A 24,182-nucleotide genomic window follows, 5' to 3' on the forward strand; every position below is an offset into this window, starting at 1 on the left:
TGGTATCACATGCTCGTGAATCATATTTCCAGCAATGTTTTTCTGTTATTTGACTGTGAAACTATAATTTCTGCTAGTTGAACAAAATAAACTCATTGTCAGCTCATTTTCTTTTTTCCACACCTTTCAGCTACATCTCACAGACTGCTGTTCTCATGGTGTCTGACTGTCAACATTGGTTTCTTTTAATCAAGAACACAGTCTTTCTAAGACCACGACCAAGTCATTTTTAAACTTAGAGATGGATACTGAATAGATGCTGGATCAGTTTTCCAGCTGTTTTGGAAAGCTCTGACAAACAGCTACGTCCTGCTGATCTGAAGTCTGAACTGTGGGTATAAGGCAGCCAATGGCAGACCGTGTTTCATAATCCTGAACACTACGGGAGACACCAACAACCTCTGAGCAACCTAACCCACCTTACCCTAACCCGGTCGCTAATGGTACAAATATAAACAAGCTAGCCGTGGTAACCTTTTATTCTGTGCAAAATGTGCCAATGAAACAAGTCCTCCTGACACGATATGTTGCAGAGGCACCACAGCAGCATCCTGGCCTTCACACCACACAACATTGTGATTGGTTTAAAGAAATTCTAAGGAGCTCGAGCAGGGCAGCTCAGGAGAAAAGTCTTCCTATGCGAGATCGATAGTGGTGTTAGATTTGATGTTCTCTTCAATAATGTTTTGTCATTAAATTTCAAAAAAAGGCAAATTGTTGAATTGAATTGTTAGAATTAGCTCGCATGGTTTCTGTTCATCCCTTGTCGAAAACTGTCAGCAGCAAATCGAGGATGGTGGCGATTACATTAAAATACAGATTCTCTTTGTGCTGGGTGCCTGAAGAAGAGGAGACGGCTTCAGGTGAAAGTCAATTGCTTTCACAAATCATGGATGAGTGCTCGATGCACTGAGCGCAGGTTAGCGTAGCAAATGGAAACACCTCGGCGGGACGTCAGAATTTTTATCTGTCAAAGAAATAGATGGAACAATCTGGAAGATGTTGCAGGGGCCTCAAACTTTCAGCCGAATGTAGATGAGACTCTCTCGAGAGAAAAATGTGATTTGAGTAATGCTTTCAGCGAGTTTGTCCAGACAGAGCTGCTGTTTGTCTGCGCCGAAGTGCGATGATCTCATGGCGGAAAGAGAAAAACAACAAAGTGTTTTCCTGTAAACAAGGCAAAATCATTAAGATCCCCAGAGATTTGCAAGCAGGAAAGCCTCAGTCGGCTCATATTTTCATTACCGACAACTTTATCCTGTCTGATAGGCTCCCTGTCTTTATCATTTAGACTTTAATACAGAATTTAAAATATTTACCTCAATTTATGAGCTAACGTTATCTAAGCTCCCAGTCTGGTTATTAATGAATTGTCTGGAAGGCACAAGGCAGACAAACAAAAGCCAAATATGTTAATAATTCATCCCTGTCTTGTATTCCATGAAAATGAGCCCATCAGATCAATAATCTCCACTGGTTCTGCATGTCTGTGGATGAGCCGTTTGTTCCCATCATGCATCAGTGCAGGAGTCGGGTGTGGCTCGTGTGGTCAAGTGACCAGAATCACAACAACTGGGAAGGAGAGCTATTGTTTTTCCTCTCCTCATTTTGCATTGTGTCAGTGGACGGCTGCCACAAGTTGGTTTGTTACCCAGCAGACCGAAAGCTTCAAATTGTTCATCTCTGATTTGAACGGCCTCTTGGTTTAAGGTATGAACCAGCACAGTTACCGAGCAATGCAAAGCAGATTGTACTGAAAACTGAAAACTTTTCTCCCCAGTGATTTTAATTCTATATCAGTTTTAGCACCCACAAAGCAGAACATACTCCCTGCTTACTTTCACTGTCGTCTTTTCAATATTTAACTCAATAAATGTTTAACTAAATGGTGTTTCAGGTTGAACATACTCCCTGCTTATTTTCAAGATCGTCTTTTCAATATTTAACTCAATAAATGTTTAACTAAATGGTGTTTCAGGTTGAAGTTTAAATTCCCTTCTATCTGGATGCTGATGCTATATGTCTTAAAATTATAAAAGTTAGATGTTAATCATTAGAAATCTTTCCCAGCCACTCTGGGAATGTACTTGCTGCATACTGTAGCAGGCAATTTATATCATAGCTGAATGTCTTTACTGTATGATATTCAATTCCTTTATTATCGTAGCTTTTGCTGGTTTATAGCTACTCTTTAGGAAGCTGGTTGCGTGTTCTGTTTAGCCTCAGTTATCCTCCTCTGTCTTTCTGTTTTTCCCGTATGCTTTCAGGGCTTCCAGGAGCACATGTAGCACACACTTGAACATGTACGTCTTTGTTTTTGTGTGGGTGCAACATCAATGTGCTGTAACACATGTGAAGATACTGTAGATTAATGCTTCTACATGGCTCCGATACATGCGTGTTCAGTGTGTGGACATCGTGTGTGCATTGGGGTTACTGGCTTGTTTAATGTGAACACCTGAGATATGAAGAGGCATCAGGGAGTATATGTGGTTCCTAAAGTTCAAACACACTCCCTGCTCCCTGCTGAAGTGTCCTTGAGCCAAAAATGTGAATTCCCCCCCAAGCTCCACTGTTCCTGTTCTGTAGCTTACCCTGACCTACCTGTACTGTGTGTTCTCCCTGTGGAGCTGAGGGTTACAGAAGGAGGCTTTCACCTCAGACTCAGTAAAGAGTCATGTGTCTCGAGGAGAATTATTTAGTCTTTTATTTGTATGAAATCAAATGGTGAACTGAATCTGGAGGCTTTCTGGTGTCAGCGGTTAATAATAGTGTATGAATGCCCGGTGGGTGCGGTATGAAACCTTGTAGAAAGTGTTAGTGAACACTGTGACCTGGAGTAGTCCAAGCCTTCTGGCCTCATGTATCATTGCACTGTCATCTTCATTCATCTCTGTTATTGATTCATCTGTGGAATTGCTTTTGCCATGATGCAATATGAGAAGGAGGACTGCTGTGCACAGAGGGCGCTCACCTCTGACCTTGCACATAAATCATCCCCTCTAATAAAATTGACTTGTCCCATTCTTTTTCCCTTTCCATTTCCTGCAGGGTCAAAGCTAAAAAAGGGGTGAACCTGCTCCAGACCAAGTCGAAGAACGCCCAGTGGAAGGTGGACTGGGAGGTGCAGTCTGGCGCCAAGCATTCCATCACCACCGTCGATGTGAACAAGAACAAAGCAGTCAAACAGGGGTAAGTCAACAGCCCCGGGCCTAAACACACTGCGTGTGTCGAACCAACTGCTGCAGCTGCAGCTGCTGATTCCTGCCCTCCATCCTGCCACACAAAGACGCTGATATTTGTCTTCCGAAACAATGGACAAAAAAAGGACTTTCTTTTGTCTAATGGTCATAGTTCACCCAATGACTAAAAGCAACTTTTCAAAGCACACACCATTCTGTATAAACGCCCCAGGATCTGCAGAAGATAAAACTGAGCTTTGGCCCACAGCGGTGACTAAAGCAGCCTTCGGTTTATAGCACAAAGTTAAATAAATGGAGATGTTATCTACTTAGTCTCACTACATCTGCTGTTAATTCAGTCGTGGAGTGATGAGTTAGACGTTTCTGACTGCCGGCATTAAAATGCCTTTGAGATGAGACCTTGTCTTAGAGCAGTAATTATGCCAAATTCCTCAAAACAGTAAAAACACCAAGTCACAGTCCTGTAGAGTCTGATGCGACTGTAATGAACTCTTAAATTCTACAGCAAACGCAGCTTTATGGTAAAAGCGATTTGCAAGCTGAATGTAGTCTAAATGGTGTAAAGCCCATTACTGCGTCTATTTGCCTGCTTTTAGGAGTACAGCCTAAGTAATTTGCCCGACAAACGTAGGGACGGAGATAAACATGTTGAGGCAGTGTCTGTTGTGTCCTCGCTCTTCATTTGCTCACCGAAAAGGCCAGTTTACCACAAAACAACAAAACACAAACCTGATGACACACTGAAGGAGAAACTTATGATTCTCGCAGCAGAGAAAAATTTTCTGTCCAGTCAGTGTCCACAGTTTTCCAGGGATTATTTCTTTTTGGTTCCAATGAAAAGTGTTGACAATAAGATTTGTGGGTGGTTTGAAGTTTCTACCACTTCGGGTAGGTAGGAAAGTATTTTCTTCTTTATTATTTATTTAACTGTTTGACAGTGACTTCTAGTGGCCGTAGTAATTATGACGGGAGCAGAGTGGGCACAAAGGGCCGGTGTGGCTGCGGGTTTTTGCTCCAACCAACCAAGAGCACACAGTTTGACCAATCAACTGTCTGAAGACTGAGATCAGTTGATTAAATGAGTCAAGTCTGGTGTGCTGCTGCTTGGTTGGAAAGAAAACCTGCAGCCACACCGGCCCTTTGTGGAACAGTTTGCCCAGGTCTAGACAGAGCGACAAAGTCTGCTGAGAAAGGAGGATGGGGTTGGATGTGTGGGTCAAGTGAACGCAGGATGTTCGCTGAGGAGGTGGCTGTTCCTATCCAGTGTGAAATCAGACATCAGTGTTACTTTAACTTATGTTATTTGCTTAACTTAGAGAACTATTTAACCATAAATCACATTATGTGATGCGTTCGGTTCATTCAGAACTGAATCCAGGGGAGTTCAGCTGCTTATCGCCAAGCCTTGGAGTCCAAACGCTGGCATCTCAGTTGACTCCCTTGCAGCTGGTAAAAGAGAGAAAAGCAAGGAAGAAGACAGAGAATGGCCTTACCTGGGAGAAAAAAATCCAGCGTTCCTGTCTTGTTTACTTCTTAGTGCCTTAGTGGCAGCCTTTCCTGCTATATTTAGTGACCCATGTCATGTAATCTTTGCCACCCTGTCACCATGTGAGAAATGTCCAGTAGGGGGTCAAGCATGGATAAAGAAACAATGTGTCACGCTGCATTTCGTCAAAAACCCGGTCAATTCTTGGACCACCCAAAGCCAAAGAGCTAAATAATGGGCATCTAAAGTTATAAAGAGTGGAGTCACGGAAGAATTCATGTTCCGATGCTTCATTCCCATCAGGTTGATTGAACGTGAGCGTGAAATCTTTTTATATAAAAACCACTCACGCCTCGGGAGGCTTTCTTGTGGAAAGGTATTGTTGTGAAATTGGTTCACAATGCTTGTATTTTAGGTTGTTTGGTAGTCTGCAAGGACTTTTTATATGAATCAAAATGAAATGGAAAAGTAATAAATTCCAGCAAAATAACACCTTGTGATTTGTGTTGCACTCTATTTTGTATCACTAGACAAAAACAGTTACATTTCTTCATTGTTGTTGTGGGTCTTGTGAGAGCAGCATGAAGGTGTTCTTTCTCCCAGCCTAAAGTACCTGCCTCAGACTGAAGCTACTCTGTTTTTGGCTTTCTTGCATCTTTTGAATTGAAATAATCCAGTCAAGCCAGCCATGATTTGGGCAGGCTGTCTGCCACGGCGCCGGGACAGTCGAAGGAGTCATTTTGGGTGGTGATGACACATAACCTATGTAGTCATTTAAATATGAAGTCCTGTTGACTGTGACCAGTGTTGGAACAAATTGATTTTTCAATCTCTAATATCTGTTTGGCCTCGAGCCTGAAACGAGTCCAGGGGTTGAAAATATCCTCTAGATTGTCATGCAGATGCAGTATTATGCTCTCATATGCTTTAAATTTCCACTTAACTTTGGCAGAAAATAGTTATTTGCATATATTTCAGACCTGAATATCCCTAATAAATGCATTTCCTACCCATTTAGCCCACAAAATCACAACAGGATACAATGAAGTCACAAAGAGGTGAATACATTTTATTTCCTCTTTAATTCTGATAAAATAAACCCACAGATGTGACCTGCGGCTCATGTTAATGTGTATTCACAGTGAATCCAGTGGGCTTTTTCTTTTCTTCCTTCTCTACAATCACCAACATTCCCAGCAGCTTTCGTTTTTGATTCTATTCTTTGTTTTATCAATAAAGTAGATCCAATTTTCTGTCTTGTTTGAGTGGATGAGCTTATGCTGCAGTATGAAACCGTGTGCAGCGGCCTAAGACTCTGCAGAGTAATGAGCCCAGAAATGCACACATTCTCAAGACAATTCTTCCCCTAATTACCCAATTCAGTGCAGTAATAAGGAGAATTCTAATATGTTTCTCAAGTTCAATGATTGTTCTCATTCGTATGTCTTTTTGTGCAAGATTTAAGCAGCAAACGAGTAACTGCTCACCATTAAAAGCTGACCCCCCCCCATACACACACACACACACACACACACAAACACACACACACACACGCAAACACACACACACACACACACACACACACACACCAGTCTCTCCTCCCATAAAAGACAAACAAAAACACACAAGCATCGTTTTGCATCTCATTGGTGAATACATCTGAGTACCAGTTCTGTTTGAACATCTGGTTTTGTTTACTCAAAATTACCTGAAAGTGAGGAAATGAGGTGACAGTGTTTTCCCTCCGGGGTGTGTTGTTGATCTCTTCATCACTCTGCTCTCTTTATTTTTCTCTTCTTATCTTAGGTTTTCTCTCCATCAGATCACACTTTTATTCGGTGCAGGAATAATTCAACACCTTTATTGTGCTGTAACCCTCCATCTGGAGCAGCAGCTCGTTGACAGCACCACATGAGCCGATGCATTATTGATCGCGGTCAATGGCTTTCAAATGAATAATGTTTTTGAAAATGCTGGGACATGCAGTCAGGACAGCAGAAGCAACCGATCGTTTAATAAGATGATTATTGGTTCATTTCTTTGCTCGGGGTAATTCAGTATTAAACAACAGCAGCTAAAAAGGATTCAGAGGACGTTTTCAAGAGCTAATATTGCTAAAAACTCCCACAAGACACACTGACGAGTGCTTTCTAGGCTGCTGCATCCTCACTGATGAAACTTTTTTTGAGTACAACAGATGTTCTTTAGGGTTCGTTTACACAAATCGTTTGTGGGAAATCCTTTATTATGTACAATGTTTATTTTGTAGGGCTTTTTTTTCTGCAGAAAGGAAACCTTTCGCAGTGTGAGGTGCTCAGCGGGTGGCGCAGTGCCTCGGTTTTTCATTTGTTTGAACTACTTTTTTTTTTTTTAGCCATATTTGTTTGTTGGTTAGTTTAAGCAGTTAAGCCTTTTTGAAAGAATAGTTTAACATTTTGCTAATTTGCTCTCTTTCTGAGAGGGACATGAGAGGATCACCAAGCACATGCCTGTGCATTAAGTACAGGGCTGAAACCAGAACGCGGTCAGCCTGGCTTAGACCAGAATCTACACAGGAGGCATCGCTTGAGCTGCAACGGCAGCTTCCGACTGTGTCTGTGCAGGATGCGTTCAGGAGCAGTACTGAGTGTTTTGGCAGCACTCAGAGCCCAATACACAGCGTAGTTATGCTTGTAGATACAAAATGCGAGCTGATACGTGGCCTAAGTGGACAGTGGCGTTGAGTGAAATAAGAGCAGATCTGTTCCATCACAGGCACTTGAGATGGACGACTGAGAAACCACTCGTGTACACAAGCTGTCAATACGTGCTTGTTGGCCTGTAAAAACCACATACGACTGGAAATTATCCTGACCTTTGACTGGAAATTGTTTTAAGCTGGAGTGGTCACAAACAGCATCAGTCCCTGTAATTTGAGTGTAATTTGATAATTGTAGAAAAGTTCAGTTGATACACATGAAATGGACCGAGTTATCCATGCTTTGCAGAAACTTAAAATGCTAACATTCTGGCGATTGGGCTTCTGCTTCAAGTCTTCATGCTAAGTCAGGCTAACTGACTTCAGCTCGGTACTTAATGCACAGAACTGATGTCGATCTCTCTCATGGTAAGAAAGCGAATATGACAAAATTGTCGAGCTTATCCTTTAGATTTCAGCGCTAACTCCTGAAAACACCTGATGACTTTGCTTTAAAAATGTTGCGTTTAAGGATCAGTCTCACAAAATAAAAATCTGTGGATTCTACAGCAGACTTCAGCTTGGACCATTTTGAAGCCTCTGTTCACCATCTCTGTTCTTCTGCTGTTGGAAGCCTGCCCCGCAGTGCTTTGATCCAATGAACTCTCCCCGTTAATCAGTTCAAACAGACCTCTGATCAAAGAATGAAATCCCCCTGAGCTCTGAAAAAGCCCCGAGCTACAACTTTTAAAATGTATGCTTTGTGCTATACAGACGCTACATCATTAGCTTGATGGAAACACGGCAGGACTTTCTTCAGCCATGTTTACTTCCTTGTCTGCCACTCTGGTATGAAACCTCTAATTCAAGTTTTTGCCACCCACTGCTTTTGTTTTTTGGGTTTTTTTTAGATGAATTTATGTTAAATTTAGTTTGTTCAGCTTTTTTTGCTTTTTTTCCCTTTTCGTTGCTATCAAAGCTGAATGGTGTCACGATTGAAGATTTAGATGCTCGCCCTATAAATTTCCTTCCTTATACCTTTCCCCCCCCTTCAGCCTTAGGAACTACACTCAAGTGACATTAATTAGCTAACACATACATAATTTAGTATTTTGACGAAAAGGTCACCCTATTATTTGGTTGTGATGTCCTAAGGGAAATGTAATAAGACATAACGGAGCAGATACCAGAGCAGTGGCTAGAAAAACACTCACCAATTAGAGTAAAAACTGTCATGTATTTTGGCCTTCTTTGGTCATCTCAATCTGTCATCCAGTTACATAATGATGTATTCAGTGGCAGCACGTGGACCCAAATGGGAAATGTGAAACTTGCATTGCAGTGCTGTGCAGTCACAGTGCATATACAGATGATGTAAAGAGACAGAAGCCTAAAGAATGGAATCAATACGGATTCTGATAAGGGCATGTGCAGACAGACAGCGATGTGATATTTCCTAAAATCTGCTCTTTTGGAACCAGAACTCAAAAATCATGCCAAAAATGTCAGGAGTAGCTCATTGAACGGAATATGAAGCAGAAATGTCTGTTTTGTTCGCAGTCTACTCCTGATAAACAAAGAATCCAAATCAGTTCATTGTGCGTGAGCATCACTTTTCCTCCCCTCTGGCGTGGCGCCAGTCGACTCTGCGTTGGTCGCTCGTACGTGTCCTCACTGATGACGGCTTTCGCGTGTCACGTACAGACAGGGGTGTTTGTTTTCTGTGAGTGAAGTCGAGACAAATGGGCTGAGATCTCATCAAGGTGTTCCTGAGAGGAACCTTTTGTGGGCGGAGGCTCACACAGAGAGTTTGATCGAGCTTTCATTAAAAGGCTCTCAGGCTGAATGGCGGGACGGCTCTGTGCTTTTGTGAAGGGCAGGCAGCGAGCGAGCGCTTCACTCTCAGCTAAAGGTGTGAGGTTTGAGCAGGGATGCTTCTCGTCACGGGTGGAGAGAGATTTAATTTGCCCCTTCACCACCAGTGAGACAGTTTCGTGTTCGGCTTGTTGAACCTGAGGATTACAAGCCCAACAAGCAGGATTTTCATAACAGGAGGGCCGTTATCACTTCCACATCACAGGCATGATTGCGATAGTAAAATGGAGATCCCAGCTGGAGTCTTTGGTATGTTTACGATGCCGGGAGAAGCAGAAGAGGGAATGCTCAGATATTTGTCGTGCACAGCCAGCAGAACAATCAGGTCACCAAAAAAAAAAGCTATTGATTGGTCAAAAGCAAATCTGCAGCCACTGGAATTACGGTTATTTGAAAGTGAAAGGCAGAAGCTGATTTTCAATCTTCTTTGCACAAGTTCAACACTAAGGCCTTAAGGTAGAAGAAGGACGCTGAATGGCGAGATTAAGGAGCAGTGATTGTTTATTGACAAGAGCTGCACGCTGTTTTTTATTCAGAGACAGTCACTGATTATTTCATTTAATGCAATCAGAGTCACTGTTGACTTTTTCATTATTTAACTGAAATCACCATCTTCCCTTAACTTTAAACAAGTGCTTTTCTCAAATGTCACCATAACCTGAATTAAAAGTGGAACTGACACAAGGACAATCAATTATTACACAGGAAAGAGAAGAATAAAGCCCTGAAATTGCATTTATTTCCAGGCAAAATATTTTAACAAAGTAGTCGACCATCTGAGAATCAGCAAAGAAAGTTTGCTGCACACTGTGCCCAGACAGCAACGGTCGGTTCAAAAACAAACTAGCTTGCTCCTGTTGTAGTAATGCAAATTAAATACATTGACAGCGAATATAAACCAAATGGAACGACAAAACAATCTTGTCTCAAAGCCCACTTGCTAGCTTCTTCTGGCGCTTTCAATCACAAGCCAAAAAAATGAAGCCTTGTAAGTGGATGTGAGTTGGAATCATTTTGTTTTTCACTGTACAAGAACACATTTGTTTGGAGACAGAGTGGAGAAAATCATGTTGTTCTGAGGTAGATTATTTTGCTCCGCTGGATCTGTCCAAGGCTTGAAAATGAAACGCCAACCACCAGCAGCAGTAAAACGCAGGGAGGTTCATGTCAGACAGACCTTTTGTTTTGTTTGCAGTTTTGTTCTCAGCTGTGCAAAATGAGATGAGGAGACAGATTAGCTTGGCACATGGATGCATCATTAGTTAGAGTGAAGTAGGACTCAATCCGAGTGCTTACTAATCCCTTTAGTTTTACAGAAGGAACATTTTGTATTTTGTGACCAGACCAAAGGAAGTTTATAAAGGGATTACGGCTCTAAAGGATTAAATTGCATCTTGAAAGAATGATTTATATTCTAATACGCGTTAGCAGAGTTTCAGTGTCTTCACCTTCACTCTGTTTAATCAAGAAAGGTGTGAATGGAAACAAAATTCTGTAACCAAGCCGCTAATAGCACTGGTGGATTGTCTCTTTACAGCTTTTGTGTTGCCATCAAACACTGAATATCTTTATGGTTGCTTTTGCTTTCAAACAGTGACATTCATATGAGTAACCTTTCAGAAGGGAAGTCGGTCGTGCAGTCGTGAAGCTTCGGGTTGTAAACATCTCGCTGTGACCTTTGAGATCTTTAACTGCCTTGTTTCTGTCAGGAAGTCTGCGATCCACCAATCAGAGTGAAGGAGCTGTGTGACTGTTGACTGAGGGAAACGTTATAATGGGGCCTTTTCATCGCCGAAAGTGTCTGACAACTTATGAGAGCTTTGCTAAATGCAGGACATCGATTACACTCCACAGGAAGCCAATAGCTGCTGCAGATACTGGCTTTTATTCTGAAATGTTCTCTGCACAGTTTGTTGGATACTGATTCATTGATCCAAGCCGTGATCGATCTTCGTCAACCAGCTATGCTAAGATTACATTGAGTACAAGATAACAGAGCCGTGCTCCGCATATGTACGCCCTCTTTATGTTTGTATTTCATATAAGACAATATGTAGATGTAGGATCATTCTGAATAAAGAACAAATACTTAGACACATCATTGCTGTAACTAACAATTTGCCTTTTTTAACGTCACATCTGTTTATTTAATGCCCTTGCAGCGACGTGTTGGGTAACGTTGAGGTGATGCAGTTGGATTTCGAGATGGAGAACTTCACCAGCCTCTCGGTGACCAGAAGGATCAACTGGAACATTGACTACAAGGGGCAGAGCCCACCTCCAGATTCAGAGAAGGTTGTGACGGAGCTGACGGTAGTGCAGCGGGATATTCAGGCCATCATCCCTCTGGCCATGGTGAGTAGAATCTGATCTTTATTCAGCTCAAATAAATGACAAATAAATAATTATCATTATTTAAAGTTGTTATTCTGGTCTTTGATCACTTTGTTGAATAAACCAAAGCACCAGAATTGAAACTATGGTCTTAAAAAAAATCCCCCTCTACATTTTTGACTTGGGCTTTGAAAATGTAAGAAAGATGATCAATGAGCTACCAGAATGTAGGTCTGATCTCATATTTCCTCGTGATCAGATAAGATGAGATACTCCTTTATTCATCCCGGGGGAAAAGTTTTGCAGCACAACGTAGGAACGAGTGCAAACACACGTAAACAAATTAGTGTGAAGGTGCAAAAAAAAGTGTAAAGTGCAAAAACCAAAAACCAAAGCACTAATCGTATTCTATGGCTGCACGGGACGAGCAGAGCCACATAAAAGTTTATGTGTGGCTGATTTAGTAGGTTTAAATAACGGGATTTCAGATAAGTCTAATCTGCACTCGCTGCAGTGGCTTGCTGATTCTTAAGAAAGTCAACCAATCCCAGAGCACTTAAGTGTCTACTGCTCTTTTAATCGAGGCTCTTTTCCTTGTCTCGTGAAAGGTGGCAATTAGCGAGGGTAGTAAACAGATTATGGGAACAAAGGGGAATTAATCAAGCCAGAGGTGCCGAGTACCTCCGGCTATGCCTCGCCTACCTGCTTCCCCTCTCGCGGCTGTGCTTCTTTCAGTCATTCAAGTGACACTAGCGGAAAAGGTCCAAGCCCACGTGGTATTTGCTCATTAAAATTTACTGTGTATGGTGAATAATATAGAAGAGTGGATGCAGGTGGCGTGTAGAAGTAGATGTCCGACAGTCGCTGAATGAGGAGACGGCACGTTGCAGTGTTTATGGTGTGCAAAGGTCAGCGCTGAAGCTCTTAGACTCTTCAAGAATTTAATAACAGTCAAAAAATAAATGTACATCTATTTCTGAGTATAACAAAAATCTGAAGGGCTCTGTGCTTTTGACAGTTTAATAATAAGTCTGGGTTATCTGTTCTGTATTTGCATAATGACAGCCGTTCCTCACCTAAAGCTCCATTAAGTACACTCGAGCTGCAGTTACGACTTTGTGTACTGCACATCTGCTGTAACATAAGGTTCACTTCATAACCCGATCCCCTTGATAATTGGGATTCTCGTGCATCTTGTACCCAGATGTATTTAGCTGCTTGCAAAATTAGAGTTCTGCCTGTGTGACTCGTAAAAAACAGGATGTTAGGAATTATTTCTACTTTTTCCATAGCTGCCTGCCACCTTTTGCCCTCTGTATGATCTGGTAGTGAGTCAGTGCTTATGTTGCTGTATGATTTTAATGCTTTGTAGCTGCAGTCTCTAAGCACAGGACTCATGTTAATACCAGACGAAATAGTAAAACGGGCCTGTCGTCACCTTCAGGGAACTGAAAGGACATAAGTCTTCCTAGCTACATTTGTTTCGAAATTAAAGGAAAGGAAAATGATCAAAAATACACTAAGACTAAGACGAGTCAGACTTTTCACACCCTGGAAATTCCTTCCAATTAATCCATCAAGAATCATTGATATAAATAGTCACACTTCACTTGAAAACCAGATTTCGGATCAATCTGCTCATTACCGTCTGTGTTGTCACGAGGCCCAGCAGAAGGGATGCTGGCATCCTGTGAAAAAGAGAGGAATTCTGAGTCAAAATGACCCCAAAAACTTTACTCATCAGGCAACATTTATTGATTTTCAAATCTGAGGGAGTCCTGCGGGCACCTGCGGTCCTCCTGAAAGATGAGGTTTAATCCATCTTTTCGGTTGTGGTGGCTAATTGGATTGTAAATTATATCAAAACAAAAAGTGGACGCCTCCCCCAGGAGAAGTGACACCGTTAAACAATTGTACCACCCCTGATGCATGATTGATGAGCTGATAACAGGTGCTCTTATTAGCGCAAACAGAACGGACCAACTTTATCACCACGACATTCTGCTGAGAGGCTTAATTGGGTGGTGTGCTGTGGCAAGGCTGTCTGTTGTACAGCCAGGAAGTTAATTCAGTGACCGTCTGAAGTTCAGCTCTAAACACAATAGTAAGATTAGATTATAATTTCTAATCATGCTGAGTTGTGTCAGGTTGATGTAAGCTAAGATCAACCGGGGAAAAATGACATGAATTAATGACTTCTTCTGAAGATACGATTAATTTTTGTTCATATTGGTTGTGTTTGCCTTTTTGATTATCATCTGACACGTGACATTACTGCTAATAACTATCTTTCAAAATACACTAAATACACAAAAGTATTGGGACACCTTACCATTACACCAACAGGGACTTTAATGACACCACATTCAAAATACACAGACATTAGTATGGAGTCGATCTCCCCATTTGCAGCTCTAACAGCTTCCACTCTTCTGTGAAGGCTTTCCACAACATGTTGGAGTGTTTCTGTGGGAATTTGTGCCCATTCATGCAGTAGAGCATTTGTGAGGTCACACACTGATGTTGGACCAAAAGGCCTGGCTCACAATCTCCGTTCCAGTTCATCCCAAAGGTGTTGGATGGGGTTGAGGTCAGGGCTCTGTGTGGGCCAGTCAAGTTCTTCCACACCAAACTCATCCAACCATGTCTTTATGGAGCTTTGCTTTGTGCACTGGGGCACAGTCATGCTGGAATAGAAAAGGGCCTTCAACAAACTGTTGGCACAAAGTTGGAAGCATAGCATTGTCCAAAATGTCTTGGTATGCTGAAGCATTAAGTTTTCCTTTCAGTGGTAGTCAGGGGACCGAGCCCAAACCCTGATAAACAGGCCCATGAAGACGTGTGTCTGGTTACTTTTGTCTAAATAGTGTATTTATCTCCTTTATACTGTGCTCTGAACAGCCCACAAGGCTGCCTTAGTGTGAAGTGAATAATGAATAATGATTGATTGTTAAATGAAAGAACAGTAATGATTGCCGTGGATGGGAACATTTTCAGCATGGATTCGACCCTGCTTATCTCTTCTCGAGAGCACAACACAGCGCTGAAGCACAAAAGCAACGTTTTTATGTGTAACACTAGAATGTACTGCAATTAGCGCAGGGAACACGGCCGCTGTGTATTCATTAAATCACCCAATGTGTCTGAAGGGCTTTCTGTATGGGCACTGAGTCTGTGCTGCTCAGATCAAGAAACTAAAGCATTTAATACAGAATCAGGTCAGAGGACTCAACAGCCAAGAAAAAAGTATCGTACTAGTGGAACTTAAGACTTTCATCGCAGTTAGACCTTCGAGTTGCCGTAGAATAACTGTCATTTTAAGGCCAGAGGCAGAGGCAAGCACTTTTCAGCTGGTGCCATACACCTACTGACAGCTTGTAGAACAGGTCAGCACTTTCAGAAACTGCTGATTTTAAGAAGTGGGAGGTGGTTCTGTCCGTCCGAAATACAAACACGATGCATTTTGTGTGTGGCCTAAGGTGGAGTAACATTTGGCCGAGGAACGTGAGAGGAAGGAGAGAGAAGGAGCTGAGAAAAGTAAAGAAGGGAAAGAAGACAACAAGAGTTTTTATGGTTGGCAGACCACAGATTGTGTGCCAACTCCGGCTGACCTACTGCAGATAAGAGGAGGAGGGAGGAAGGGAAGGGTGAAATTACGGGTGAATTTACAACGTGAAAGGAGAAACAATTCCAGAATGGTAAGGTTAAATCAACCCTGAGGCTTATTACACAGTTTAGGCCACTATTAACACAAAGCCACTGCAGCCCTGTTTCACAGGACTTTCTTATTACTTAGAGAGAGGAGAGCTGAAGCAGCAAGAAATCAGGAAGGATGATGCAGACAACGAGGCCACAGCGGTTCTGCCAGATTCCCAACTCCATTAGCTGCTCTGTGCCACAGCAGCTACCAGATGTTTAATAAAAAATGATGTTTTGCGTCGCACAAATCACACAGCTTGAAGTCACGCATTACATCGTTACGTGTATGTATTTGCACATTCGGAAAGATACACAACTGGCAGAATGTATGGCGTACATTATTGAAAAGCAGGCGGTAGATGGTAGAGGTGGAACTGAGCATTTCAGTGTCGCATGCTAAGTAACCTCCCCTCAGTGCTCGTTAAAGCAAGACCCCGAGGGCAACTCCAACAAAGCTCCACAGTAATGGATTACATTTAATGTGACGACAAGCAGGTTACCATCTGCAACCTGTTAACACGTCTTAGGCAGAACAGAATCGTTTGTTGGTCTGACTGACTGTGAACTAGTGAAGGGACTTTAACTACACAAACTCACACACTGTGGTGTTAGACAAACAACGTAAAAGTCAACAAACAGAGTGATTCAATTTCTGGTTGAATTTTATTTCATATAATATGTTTGTGAAATATTCATAAAATATTATGTTTTGGACTTGTGGTCATGGACGTGTATTTTCAATTTCACGTTTCTTTGACTGAATGAAACCCCACATTTAAAGAAAACATGCTGGAGTTTTAGTCGCACCAGCTCCCATGCAGGACTGGCTTCCTGTCTGAGTTTAGCTTTTGTCAACAAAATCACTTTGGTTAAGGTTAGGAAAAGATATTTTAAGTTGTGAAATGATCACAAAATTTACTCTATAGGTTTCACTTTGGTTAAGGAGATTTTGGTTATATGCTAATAAAAATATGTAGGATTTATGTTCACGGATGCACATTTTCCTCAAAATAATGGAAAATTTGTTCCCATCTACAAGAATCCTACAGGTTAAACTTTGTCAGTGTTTCAAACTGCAGCGATACTGCATTGAATTCACTCATAACTTATGAAAAAAGACCAGATATTCAATCAAGCAAGATCTGAGTTTGAATCTTACTATGAATACTTTCCTGTTGTGCATCTTAGACATAATCTCCGTTGGATCCACTTTGAGGTTTGATTTGAGAAAATTAAAAGAAATGAAAAGAAAATATATTAAATCAGCCAAAATAAACCAGTTCAGTTCAGCGTGATACTGGAATTACAACATTCTTGTATTATCACTGAGCGGAGTATCTGATAACTGTTTTGTTGCTTCACACAAAATATAGCAATTAAGCGAAATCATAGCTCTGTGCAGAGATGACTGATTTTTGTTCCAAGCTGAATTCAGGTAAGCATAATTAGTGCTCCCAGAGCAGCACACATGTAATTGTAAAGTGTCTTGTGTAGTTTAATACTTAGCAGATGCCAAAACAGCAAACAGCAAAGAGAGTTTAGGGATGATGTCTTTCAATTAGGATTTCACTCCAGAGTCCAGTCACTTATCCATGCAGGTCTGCTGTGCTTTGCTTCCCATGAATTGGCCGTGTTTCCTAAACCCAACGAAGAGCCGCTCTGCCTGACAAAACCTGCTGAACTCATTTTGCTGAATTATCGCAAGTAAACACTGACGCAGATTAGAGGTCATGTGACTGGCATCAAGGACGCGACTCAGCGATCTTCCACCAATTGCTGAAAATTTGTGAGTGTCATACTGAGCTATTTTCAGCCACCATCTCATATCGCAAGATGCTCTGCTCAGTTGGGACAGAAAGCTTTAATGTTTTCCGCTCCAGCCATTTGGAAAAGCCTGTGGAAGGAGCCGAAATTAAACACGTTGGCATCTCCAGCTGCATTAATAACAATTGTGAAGTCCCTGGTGAATGACGCTGCTGGTAATTGCCTCTGTTATTACCAGCTATGTTGATATAAATTTTACTTCACACGCGTGTTTCTGTTGTATTCGCTCAATGTCTCCGTGAGGTGACCTCTGGGTGACTTACCTGGTAAAGTAAATGAAAAGGCTTCTGACTGTACCTTTAGCTCCTCTCTACATCGCTGCACCTCAGTGTTACTTTCAGAGTTGAAGTTCAGTGTTTTGCCTAAGGACCCTTCAGCACCGACTGCCTTTGTTATGTGCTTGAGGCTACACACACAGAATACGCCTCAACAATCTTCACAGCTGAGTCTGTGTATAATATTCCCCCTGTGAATAAACATTTTTAGCACTTGCATTTGAGTGGGAACCCATGAAAAACAAGAGAGGGGGGTGGAGGTCTCATACGTTGTGCTGTACAGCCTTATTAAGCCTATAAGATTAGAGTTGGGCAGAAATTTAAATATCCGATTTCTGATTTAAGGCAATTTACGTGGTCTTAGTGTCTCACTCCCTATTGCAGCTTACATGATCTGCAAAAAAACAATGAATTGATTCAAACTTCAGCCCAGGGCCTGCTGTGTACTTTAATTGGCTGTTTGCCTTCCAGTGCATTGAAATAAAAATGCAGATGGGACAACAGTGTTGGCCTTGTTCATGCTAGTTTGTCAGAATTTAAGGATTATTTTTATTATTGCGTACAAGCTGCTGATTTTATCACCACTTGATCCCCTTTGATATTCTGAGGTTTTAAACTATATGGAAAAACAGGGAAAACAATATGATCAATATGAACTCAAGCATAACAGGAGAACATTAAAGTGTGGGTCCAGACAAGCACAAAATTTCTCTGCGATTATTTTGCCTAATTAAAACCAGTCTCATGCTATACTTTATTTTTTCAAATACAATCATGAAAAACAATCATTCACACTAAAATAATAATAATAATTATCAGAGAGCTTCCTGAGTGGAAAAAGAGACAAAAATGGGAATGGAGGTGCACTAATGAAAACACCTCTGGTTAGCAAAATGACCACAGTGCATTGCCCTTGTTAACCTTCCACCCACGCTCTCGATCCCCTCGTAGCAGGGGAGTGCAGGGACAGGGGGGTGGGTTCACTGAATATGTTAGTCCAGTCTGCCTGACTCATCGATCCTTCATCTGAACGAAGTCCATGGTCAGGGGACCCTGGCTCTGAAATATCAGTAACTAAACTGTGCGGCATATTGATAAATCCATGCTGCTGTCCATGTTGCTGAAGCAGCACGCTGATGGGTAATTGTGCCTTTCTTCGCCAAGTCTCGTCCTGCTGTCAGTTTCGTCTTGGACCTATGATATTCTATTTAAAATCTATACTATATTATATGCTATATACTCTGGTAGGACGCACTGCTGTCTGTAGTATTCCTGTAATATTTTTATGATCATTCAGTAGCAGCTGACAAAAGCAACCCTTGACCAAACCTGTTACTGTAACAAAAAGCTGAAGGGTTTGACACGGCTACACATGTAGTTTTTACTGCACATGTTCAGTGCAGCCTGACAGTGGAGCAGGTAAAGTGAGGTTTCAGGTATTTCTTTATATAAACCCAAAACTGCTGTTCCACGTAACTGTGGAGTCGTTGTGCACTTAAGTGAAATGTTCTTTGAAAATGAGCATCCATCCCAAATGAGATTTCTGCTGTGACAAAACCCATCTTGTCGACCATCCAAGTCACATTTCCACTTATGAGCTAAAGTAGCTAAAGCACCATGTAGTTGCATCAGATCCTGTCCATTGGTACAGTAAATGTCATGTCTTTTATGAAGCCTGAAATGCAAGCTTGATGCTGTGATTTACCAAGCACGCCTCCATTAAACCACATGCATTTTCTTAAAATGATGAAGGTGAAGATTATTACTTTTCTTCAAAGTTCCCCATTTCAGTTACTTGAACAGAGTACTTTAAATGAAAATGCCAGTTGATGAAATGCAACGAAAGGCGTCTCGCTAAAATGAGTTCTGTTCTACCACTGAGAGCATCACCTGGGAGACTCAGGAGCCCTGATGGTAATGGATTTAAATATGGACATCAGTAATGCTGGTGAAATATCAAAGAAAATCACTCTCTACCTCACACTGTCTCATGAATATCTGTTTTTTCCCTCTGTAGGACACGGAGATTATCAACACGGCCATTCTGACAGGACGTACTGTGGCCATTCCCGTCAAAATGGTCTCCATAGAGATGAATGGAGCAGTCACTGACGTCTCAGCCTTTGTGCAGTGCAAGTCATCCAATGAAGATATTGTTAAGGTACAGTAAACCTGATTTCCTCAATCTCTGTATCTGGGAGAAGATGTCAATTTAGAAAATGTAATCCCTTTACTCTTCACTAATACTGGGGAGTGGACCAGCACCACAGTCACAACATCAGGAAAGCATTAAAACTTCATTTTGGGTTGCTCTGTATGTACTCGTGATTTGATTCTTGGTTTATGCCTCACATAAAAGCAATGGATGTTCATAAAACTCTATAGATAAGCCAATATGGTTACCGAGGAGCCGCAAAAGCTCCGGTAAACGTTCTTTGATGCACCTACGGCGTTCTCTTCACCCGAAGTGCTGCAGTGCAAAGTCAGCCACCTGTGGTTGTTCACTTAAGCGCGATGGCTGCAGGCAGATGTAACACGGGTGTCCCAGGACGCGGGGAACAATCACAGCTCGCGCTCACAGGGAATCCAAGCTGAGAGTACAATATCAAACCTTGTCTGTTGATTAAATAAATTAAAGTGGGATCACAACAACTGGCAGAGCACATTAGAGGCTGTGATTATGCTGTTATTATTTCCTCCAGTCAATTATGATCTTAATAGATTGTGCTATAGGCAGATTGCATAATTGTATAGACAGTACACTGGGGTGTCGGCGGTGCCAGTTGCACTGCTGATCATGTTAAAAGTGATGGTGTAAGGGGACATGTGACTTTAAATGGAGTAAGTAGCGGTAATACTGCTTTAAACCTGCTCTCATAGAAGCTCTAATAACACTACATAATAACTTCTCCTCAAGAGGCAGTATTTAAAATTGGTTACAACAATAAAGGAACCACTTAGAAAAAGAAGTATAATGAAGGGTTTGCACAATAAATGTGGGGATAAAAAAAATCTGCACAACAAGCTGACAAGTTAGCACTGAATAAAGTACTCGAATGAAAGCACCCGCTGGAATCCACATCGCAAACAGCAGCTTGGTTTGAGGCATTTTATGAACGACAAAATCCTCCTGATCACATGAAGGACACGTGATGAAACCCAAAGTGAAAATGTGTTTCACTTCATGCACAAAAGGATTTCAAGGATGAAACAAAAACTTCAAATTTAAGTTAAAAACACTTGCAGTGAGTTTTACTTTGAGCCCATGTTACCTTTTGTTCTTCATTCTTCATTCTTTGTGCAAAGTACGTAAGATTTCTAAAAGGTGTGCCTCATATTTCTAAAGAAGTTTTCATCCATTTCTCTGACAACAGTGTTTGTTGCACAAAAGGCTGGAAATGGCAGCATGATGAATGAGGATGTTGATTGTGCTTTGTTTCTGCTGCCTTACATCCACTTTCTAATTACCAGGAGGGGGACGCTAACCGTCCCAGCATGTATTTTGTGAAGAAATAAGTTCTGCCAGCGGCCAGATGTCCAAATTTGTCACCCTGTCTGTCAGAACTCCTCCAGATGGTTCAAAACTAAACTAAAGATTTATTCAACCAGTGAGTCGGTCCATTGGTCACAACCTGGTTTCCCTGAGCCATTTTATACTCTGTCTCATTTCTTCAACACTCAGTCAGTATGTACATGTACACCAATTACAGAAGACAATGCAGGTATAAGTACAAAATATAGTATAACGATATATATAGCAGGTGTATATACAAGTAATGCTAATAGTACGACGTTATTGTGCATACAGAACAAACGGCACTCAGTGGAAAACCGCCACCAGGGACCAGACGTGACTCACAGGTTGATAAACTTTGATTTGTCAGGCTTGTGAGTCGTCCCAGTAACAGAAATCTTTAAATCTGACCACGTTAATTTCTTATCTCTGAAGAACACTAAATTCAGTCTGTATCAAGGAGCCTTTTGTTCATTGAATAATAAAACTTTCACATGAAGTCAAAGTAATGAAATCCTCTTGGGTGGTTCAGCAGCACCTCAAGGTCAGGTGAGGCAAGTTTGATTGTCAATTTTACAGACTGAGACCAGGAAACCATAAAGCCCTGTCAGATACCGACTTCGCTCATATCGTTTGGGACTGGATAGTGTCTGCTCTTATTAAAAGACCAGTATCTGTCCAATATATTTTCACTCTGATATACAGGACTAACCCAGATGTTCACTGCAATGCGATTCTGATATGTGAGAAAGAACAAATTAAACTGTGAATTTAACTCGTAGCAGGGTTCAGATGCGTGAGTTTCCTGTGTAGACGTGTTTCTCTGAGGCGGGATGGCGTTTCCAGTTGTACTGTACTGTCAATAGGAAAGAACAGGTGTTGCATTGGGACGCCTCTCCTCGGCACGTCGTTTATCATTTTTCATTATCCATTAAAGACAAGGCACTGGGCTGTGTGATATTGAGTGGGCTTGCTTCAGTGCTCCTGCCATTGAACGTTCGAGGCTAATTTAAAATGAGCCCTTCAGGCCCAGGAAATACACAAGTCATGACAGTTCAATAAAACGTCCCCTAGAATACAGAAATAAAAAGAGTCCGGCGAAGGAGGAACACTCCATTACTTCCGGCTTACTGTTTGGGTTACTTTTTTATGACATCTCACACATTACTGTCGTGCAAATCTATTCTGATCAGATCATCTTGTTTTAGTTATGGCGGTTGTGTTTGTTCACCTGAGGACTGCAGGTGAGTGGTCCAAAAAACACACACACACCACAAAGCTTTCCAGTGCCTTTTCACATCTCCTGCCGGCCTCGTGACTTGTGGCTACAACTCTAACTGCATTTAAACTAAAGTTATTTTCAGGACTTCTTCCCTGAATAAAGCTTTATTTTCAGCTCAGCATTCTTCTCATTTAGATGTTTGCAAACCCACAGGCGGTCGTGTTTTTTTTTTTCCCCAACTTTGAGAGTAAAAATAGGTGAGAGGCTGTCATTTTTCTTTACTGAAACTTTTATTTTCTTTAGTTCTTTTTTCTTGGGAAATAACTAAGCTGCAGTGTGCATCAAGAGCGTATAGGAGATAAGCCAATCCTGTGTGTGCACAGTTGTAGCTCTGTGTGTGTGGATGTGCAGGCAAAATTATTAAGGCACCACAGTTGTACAAGGTGTGAAATGATAAAAAGGAGGCTGTGAGTGCATCAGACGGTTGGGGTGAACTTGCTGGCCATCATAAGCAACACAGACCAACCCCCACGCCCCGACTGATCATCCTCTCCCCTGGCACTGTGACTCACATAACCCATCTGAAGACAGAGATAAGGCCTTGTGTCTGCACATCACATCTCACGCCTGTGGTCATCCGGCACACACACTGTAACCTGACTGAAGGCTCCTTCTTCATTGCCACACTTGCATGTGAGTGTGACACACCTTTAGCTCAGCTCCAAATGTGAGCTTCTGAAAGTTGAGAAATTAGCTAATAAGGCCAGGGACAGTTTGGCTTAAACATCCCCGCAGCTCATCGCTCGAATGACGAACTCAGCTGGTCGGCGCCTGATCTCAACCGCCTTCAAAGCCTTTTGGATAAACTGGAACATTGACTGCAAGCCAGGCCTTATCACCCAACATCAGTGTGGGACCTCACTGATGCTGTTGTAGCTGGATGGGAGCAAATCCCTGCAGCCAGGATACAACTTCTTCTGGAAAACATTCCTACAAGAGCAGCATATTTAGAGCAGCATATTCAGGCCTATAGTATGATTCATAAGGGTGTAAGGTTCAGGTGTTCAAATGTTTTTTACCCTATAAGCTAGTTTTGCATTAATTTTCTGTGCAGTTGTCTGTCTTTTAGATCTCTACCTCCACCTCTATTCAACTGAATTTTAAAAGTACACAGAAACACTTTTTTTAAATTTATAAAAAAAAATATGCAAATGTGAACTGGCACAAACACCCTGCTGTGTCCTCAGCCAGTCCTCCCACCTTTACCCTCCACACCACCACCAACACAACATGCACGTGTCAAAACCAGCATGCATTTCACCAGGAAGTAGAGACAGCAAGGTATATGTTGAAACACTGATAAAGCTTAAGTCAAGTAATGAATGATTTGTTTCATACAGTAAAATTCTTGTAGCAACCGTGATAGATTCTGAAGAAGGTAAGAATCAATAGCATCTGGACCCACAACAAGCACTCAGGTCAATGCTGAAAACATCCCTCATCCCTGAGTGTTTTATGTCATCCAAATAGGCTGTATGCTTTAGGCATGTCCAGAATTTATATATATCTATCTATATATATATATAGATAGATAGATATATATACAGAGAGAGAGAGAATTCCAAAGTGTTTCCAAGAGACGAGAGGCTCCAAAGTTCCAGCTTTCCAGAACAACAGATCATCCTCACACTCAGCATCATTAATCCTACAAACAGGCTAATGGGGGTTGGCTCATTTAGCTAACAGGGCTAAATGAACTCACTGGTCACACTTCTCTTGAAGGCAGCACGCATCCATCACATGAAGAAATGCTTCACAACAGCTCCAAGACACAAGCGCAGTAATGCTAGCTATATGTCAGCTGTCATTCAGTGTTCATTTAATACATATGTTATGCCTAACTGGAAAGACTATTTGGCTTAATGTTGTGGCAATTACTTTAGTGAATATTTCAATTTGAAAATCCGAGATAATTGCGCTTTCTGTTTAGAGACACATGTCATGGATTGTCATCGAGATGGCTTCATTTTTCTCCTGCGGTTATTTATTCTTTGCCACGAGTGTCGCTGACAT

The 24,182-nt window shown here is 41.7% G+C and overlaps 1 protein-coding gene across 2 annotated transcripts in view; it reads left to right on the plus strand.

Moving 5' to 3' along the window:
• tmem132e (transmembrane protein 132E) overlaps positions 1 to 24,182 on the plus strand; it is a 306,518-nt gene that overhangs the window by 251,485 nt on the left and 30,851 nt on the right. For both annotated transcript variants that reach the window (XM_046411784.1, XM_046411782.1), the window contains exons 3-5: positions 3,052 to 3,192; positions 11,404 to 11,596; positions 19,391 to 19,534. In XM_046411784.1, the coding sequence (XP_046267740.1) occupies positions 3,052 to 3,192; positions 11,404 to 11,596; positions 19,391 to 19,534 (478 nt within the window). The remainder of the gene's footprint in view (positions 1 to 3,051; positions 3,193 to 11,403; positions 11,597 to 19,390; positions 19,535 to 24,182) is intronic.

This window comes from Scatophagus argus, chromosome 14 (assembly GCF_020382885.2).
Source record: "Scatophagus argus isolate fScaArg1 chromosome 14, fScaArg1.pri, whole genome shotgun sequence".
Lineage (NCBI taxonomy): Eukaryota > Metazoa > Chordata > Actinopteri > Scatophagidae > Scatophagus > Scatophagus argus.